The sequence below is a fragment of the Anomaloglossus baeobatrachus genome, chromosome 12 (genome assembly GCF_048569485.1).
Source record: "Anomaloglossus baeobatrachus isolate aAnoBae1 chromosome 12, aAnoBae1.hap1, whole genome shotgun sequence".
Classification (NCBI taxonomy): domain Eukaryota; kingdom Metazoa; phylum Chordata; class Amphibia; order Anura; family Aromobatidae; genus Anomaloglossus; species Anomaloglossus baeobatrachus.
Genome location: NC_134364.1, coordinates 106,204,736 through 106,211,473, shown reverse-complemented (window position 1 = coordinate 106,211,473; position 6,738 = coordinate 106,204,736). Strand labels below are relative to the sequence as shown.

General features: G+C 41.0%; 1 protein-coding gene across 1 annotated transcript; it reads right to left on the bottom strand.

Annotated features, from left to right (window-relative positions):
* Positions 1-2,043: 2,043 nt before the first annotated feature.
* Positions 2,044-2,988, bottom strand: LOC142257903 (olfactory receptor 12D2-like). The gene has a single exon (XM_075330186.1). The coding sequence runs from the start codon at positions 2,986-2,988 to the stop codon at positions 2,044-2,046; it is 945 nt and encodes a 314-aa protein (XP_075186301.1).
* Between the last annotated feature and the right edge of the window lie 3,750 nt (positions 2,989-6,738).

Below are 6,738 nucleotides of genomic sequence, written 5' to 3'. Positions count from 1 at the left end.
ATTCCAGGTTACTCCAACAGCCAATCACAGACACCCATTCTGCATGACAGCGTCTGTAATTGGCTGTTGGATCCCTCACACATATAGTAGTGTAAAATAAATAAATAATTAAAAAATGAAGTAGCACTCTGCAATATTTTTGATTCTCAGCACAGATAAAGTGGACGGCTACAGGCTGCCACCCCCAGCTGCCTGGCTTTACCTTGGCTGGCAATCAAAATATAGGAAGCCCATTAATTTTTTTTTAATTATTTAAAAAAATAGTTTAAAAAAAATGTGTGAGCTCCCGACGTATTTTGATCACTAGTCAGGTAAAACCAGGCAGCTGGAGGCTGGGATTCTCAGCATGGTAAGGCACAAGCGTTCTGGGCCCCCCACGCTAAAAATAGCAGCCTGCAGCTGCCCTTAGAAATGGCGCATTGTTTCTTAATGCTATTTCCAGATGCTCTAGCGTGCTTATCCACCGGCCCTGATGGCAGTGGCACGCTGGGTAATAAAGGAGTTAATACCAGCTTTGTATTCACATGGTACTAAGCCTGAATAACATGGTGTCATGCGAAATAGACATGGCCACCGTGAAATTCTAGAAAACAGTAAAAAGGAAAACACAACACATAAAAAAAAAAATCATAGAAAAAAAAGATTTAGAGACTTCATCTTTATTATAAAAAAATCCTTAGTCTTACGTAGTCCATAAGTAGCGCATTATCAGCTCTGCTTCTGGACAGAAATTCTCTAGTGAGTGAGAATCAGGCTGTCACTGAGGGTATGATTCCACTTGCATATGACTCGTGCAAGTCTTGCATTGGTATCACCCAGCATGGACTGACACTCTCCTGACAGGAGCCCCTCAACTGCATGGAAATACATGCAGCCGACACGCTCCTGTCGGAAGAGTGTGCACCGTGCCGGTGATACCAATGCAAGACTCGCACAGTGACAGTCAAAGTTCAATCGAGTCCATGAGCCATGGAATCGGGTGAACCCTGACGTCACCGCAAACATGGCCGAAAACAGCTGAAGACTGCCGAGTGATGAGCAGTGCAATGAATACCCCAGAAGTTAACTGGACCTTCCATAACGTCATAGCCATGTGACCAGTCTTTAAGCCAATGTCTGTACAATATTCACAATAGACTGGTCACATGGCTATGACGTCATGGAAGGTCCTGTAGTCAGTGGTGGTTAACGGGGGGCACAGAAATGATCGGACGCGGAAGCAAAAGCAGCCGGGAGACAGAATCTGCAGGACGTGTCGCGGAACCTGTAAGTATAGTCATAATGTTTTTTTATTAATGTGCTTTTTTTACAGTCCCGGATCCGAACTGTACCCAAACTGTAACACAAGCTTCCCAGGAAAGCTCGTGTTCGGGATCGTGTGCACGAACACTATGGGTTCGTTACAGACCCCGAACTTTACAGTTTGGGTAAACCCATTACTAGTTATAAGCAAACCTTGTCCATTGTCACCACACTTTCTCCATCAGTCACCTATTACTATTCTTAGGTAAGAAAGCAACGCAGAAATAAGAAATAATTAAATTTTAATCAAGACTATAGAAAAGTTGCTGAATTTAATTTTAAAATTGTTGCAATGTTTATGCACCCTTTAATTTACCAGAAATAAGAAAGCAGATACTTCAAGAAAAGAAGATATTAAATATCACCAAAAGATACAGAAATAAGGACTCGATGCATTTTTTTTTAAATTAACGTACTGCAACGATGACCTCATGGAACCTTTTGGATTCGAGCAATTAGCTTCTAGCCTAGAGAAGAGTCAAAAACATCACATTTTTCTGGAATTGACCTGTTTGAAAATAATATCTTCAAATTCAGGGTTAGACGTTGGTTTGGTTTAACTGAGTATTCTAAGACACTTATACCTTACTACATTTGCATTTTTTTCCAGACTTTCCATGAACCTGACAAAAGGAGTTATGATAATTGTATAAACCAGGTTATAATCTCTTTCGAAGGTCTTCTCAGGCTGATCAAAGGTGGTGCTTGAAGTCACAATTTGGTAGGTTTGGTATACCGCTACTATATTTTCACTCTCCAAACATTTGACCTTAAAACAAGTTTTTTAATAGATCCTCTTATTTCTTTGTTTCTCAGTGTATAGATAATAGGGTTCAATGCTGGGGTTATGACTGTAAAAATCATAGCTGCCACCCTGTCTTTTTCCATCGTATTTTCAGATGCAGGTCCAAGGTAGATACAAATGGCTGTCCCATAGTACAAGATGACAATAATAAAGTGTGAGGAACACGTTGAAAAGGCTTTGGATCTACCATCAGAAGAACGTATTTTCATAAGATGTTTCATTATAAAACAGTAGGACAACATGAGCATTGCAAAAGCAAAAGTGCTGAAGATACCAGTTACAGCAGCTAAAATGACCTCGTTGATGTGGGTGTCCGCACATGCCAACTTAATCACTGGTTTGATATCACAAAAAAAGTGTTTAACTATATAGCCATTGCAAAAAGGAAGTGTTGAAGACATGACCACATGCATTGACGTAATAATAAGACAGACACTCCATGAACCGAATACAAGTTGGATGCATGTGGTTTTCCTAACAATGGTGACATATCGTAAAGGGTAACAAATTGCAATGTATCGGTCGAATCCCATGACAGCTATGATGACCCCTTCTGTACATCCAAACGCATGGAAAAAGAACATCTGCGTGAAACATCCTTTCAAAGAAATAATGTTCTGTACCCAAAATCCAACCATCATCTTGGGGACCGTGGCGGAAGAGATACACATGTCCACAAATGAGAGGCTAGCCAGCAAGAAATACATAGGAGAGTGAAGGTTTAGATCCTTAATCACTAAAGAAAAAATGGTGAGATTGCCCATGATGTTAAGGAGGTAGAAGAAGACTACCAGGAAAAATAGCAACTTCTGAAGCCATATTAAGTTGGTGATTGGCAGAAGTATGAAAAAAGTTGGTGAGGAACAATTCAGTCTTTCCATTACTAAATGCCAAATAAGAGTAGATGAAAAAACAGATAATTAATTATCACAAACTGGCAAGGGTCTATATTGGACTTATCAGAGGTCTGAAACGCTATAGCCTATCTACTGTCAAGTAGCCTATCTACCGTAATATGCCCTATGGCACATGGGAGTTCTTTACCATATACAGAAATGGTTGACACACTGCAATTTTAAATGGGAACTTTAATTTCAAAAAACTTTGCATAAATCAATAGTAAAGGAGATTATAAAGTTAATATATCTTACCAGCTAATTCGGCTTCTTTCTCCACTAATGAGCAACTTCTCCTTCTCCTACCACTATCCACTTTGAAAAAAACATCTTGAATCTTGATCAAGACAAGAATGACTGAGAGTTACACCTCATGTGAAGCTCTATAAAAAGAGTAGTAAAGAGAAGGAAGAGTAAGAAGCAGAGTGAGAAATCATGCAGGGAGAGACACAGAGAAGTGGTACTGAGCTTTCTAACAAGTCTTACTTCCTCCCAGAGCTGAATTCAAACCTACATTTTTCAGTGCAGCTGCATAATCCCTACATGCTGCTGTTGTTTCTGTCTTTATTCTAGCAAATAATGAAGAGCAGGTATCCCTCTCTATGTGCTGTGATTAGTTTTGACGACGTCAAAGACAATAGTCTCATACCAGCTGGGTACATTTCTAAATAGAGTTACACTTGGCATAAAAGGAAAACTAGTAAAATAAAATGCTTTATACAACTCATAAATGGCCAGATTCATATTATTAATCATGTACTTCTAAAAAGTTACTTTAAGATACAGTGAACTGTTTAAGCAATTAAAATAAATTAAGTAACTACATACAGTAGGGGAAAATAAGTATTTGATACACTGCTAATTTTGCAAGTTTTCCCACCTACAAAGAATGGAAAGGTCTGAAGAGAGCTGGGACGACAGTCTCAAATATTACCATTAATAACACATTACCTCGTCATGGATAAAAATCCTGCAAGGTTGGCAAGGTTCCCCTGCTCACACGATCACATGCCCAGGCACTTTTGATAATCCAAGGGAAGCGTGGGCAAAGGTCATGTGGTCAGATGAGACCAAAATAGAACTTTTGGGTATAAACTCCATTTGCTGTGTTTGGAGGAAGTAGAAGGATAAGTACAACCCAAAGAACACCATCCCAGCCAGGAAGCATGGGCGTGGAAACATCATACTTTGGCAGTGTTTTTCTGCAAAGTGGACGGGATGAATGCACCATATTGAAGGGAGGATGGATGAGGCCATGTATTGCAGGAATTTGGCCAACAACCTCCTTCCCTCATTAAGAGCATTGAAGATAAGTCGTGATTGGGCCCCAAGGCATGACAATGACCCGAAACACACAGCGAAGGCAACTAAGGAGTGGCTACATAAGAAGCATTTCAGGTCTCCAGACCTGATACGAAAAAAAAATCTTTGGAGGAGCTGAAACTCAATGTTGTCCAGTGACAGCTCCGAAACCTGAAAGATCTGGAGATCTGTATGGAAGAGTCGCCAAAACCCATTCTGCAGTGTGTGCAAACCTGGTCAATATCTGCAGGAAATGTCTGACCTCTGTATTTGCAAATAAAGGTTTTTGTACCAAATATTAAATTCTGTTTTTCTATTGTATCAAATACTTATTTCATGCAATAAAATGTAAATTAATTGATTAAAACTCATAGAATGGGATTTTCTGGATTTTTTATATTTTGTCTGTCACAGTTGAAGTGTACCTAAGGTAAAAATTACAGACTGCTCCATTCTTTATGGTGGGAATACTAAGAAGATGGGCAGTGTATCAAATACTTATTTTCCCTACTTTAACAAATGTAAAAGTAGTAAAAAAAAATGTTCTGACTATCTGGCCTATCAGGAAACTAATAAAGATTGGGAATTATGGTGAAAACAATGAGGTTAAAGTCTATGGTCAAGTTTGACATGGAAAAAAAAATCTTTTTAGATATCTTATTGGCTTTATGTAAGGCCTCTTTCACACGTCAGTGATTCTGGTACGTTTGTGCTTTTTTTTAAACGTACCAGAATCACCGACATACGCAGACTCATTATAATGAATGGGTCTGCTCACACGTCAGTGATTTTTCACTGACCATGTCTCCGTGCAGTGTTCACGCGTGTCCGTGATTGCCGCACAGAGACATGTCCATTTTTTTCTGGCATCACTGATGTCCCACGGACCACGCAGTGGTGTGATCCGTGAGACACGTGCCAGAAAAAAACGTGATTTTAAAATAAAAATCATTTTTTACTCACCCGGCTCCAGCGACGCTCTCTGCAGCCCGTTCTGCCGGCTGCTTCTGAGCCGGCTCATTACTGTCGCGCATATTCATGATGCACGACACAGCCGACCCGGAAGCAGCTGCTGCGGGGGTCAGCACCGGCCGGATGCTGCACCGCGGGAGCGATCAGCACCATGGAGAGCGGGAGCGCGCACAGGTGAGTTAATCTCTAAGTGCAATCATGGGCCACAGAGAACGGAGCCCGGATTGCTCTTAGACAACCCACTTGTGCCGTGATTCACAGCACACGGAGGGACATGTGCGTGTTTTACACGCCAGTGAAAAACGTCAGTGTTTTTCACTGACATGTGAAACGGGCCTTATAATGAAATCTGAAGGCTGAAATGAGAGTGCTATGGGTCCTATTTCGGTGTGTAGGTTAAGGTGATGATCTACGTGCTCACCTCAGTTTCACGGGCTTAACGAGCCAGGCAAGTCCGTGAGAAAGGAAAAAATGGGTATAATCCTATACTGAATATAAAAATAGCAACAAAAAGAGGAATAAATATCCTCCAAAAATTAAGTATTACTTACAGCAAAGATAGGCTGCAGTGTGTACATCGCCCAAGCCAAAAACTAATACTCTACCAGGATAAAGCTAAACCCCCACTTAATTTTTGGAGGATATTTATACCTCGTTTTGCTGCTATTTTTATATTTAGTGTAGGGACCTACAAGCAAGAGGGTCCAGTGACGAGGGTTGTAGGCTTCCATTTTATGGCCATAATACCAACTAAAACCTCATTTTTTTTGTACAGGATACAGCCAGGCCCCTTTCTGTTGGTCCTTGCATTTTAGAGTTTCTGTCCCTGCATGATACACAGGTGGGGTACGGCTTGGCAGACCGCCTGATCTAATAGTATGGGCATCATTCAATAGGCTGCGGGCTTGTAACTGTGGTATCTGCATGTGTGAACAGCACTCTATGCAAGCCATCAGTGTGCAGTTTGATCATCCAGCAATGTGCCCCCCTCCATTCCATGGAAGTGTGTGTGATTTTCTCCCGCTACACCTGTGATGCCAACACTTAGTGGGGGTTTAGCTGTATCCTGGTAGATTATTAGTTTTTTGCCTGGGCGATGTACACACTGCAACCCATCTTTGCTGAAAGTTATAATCCTATACTGCTGTCAAGGAGATGGAGTCATGCAGTTATAAATCTGGCCATTAGAGTTGAGTGAGTAGTTAACTATTCGTACTCGCTACGCTGTTAGCGAGTACTATCCGCTACTCGCATATTCGTTACAAGTAGCAGGTGCAATGAAACTCAATGAAAAATAGTCGCTAAGTAGCGAGTAAACCGAAAGCCGTACTATTTGCTACTCGCATGAATAGTACGGCTTTTAGGTCACTCACTAGTACTACTTACCGAGTATTTCCCATTGACTTATATTGCGCCCGCTACTCATAACGAATATGCGAGTAGCGGACAGTACTCGTTAAC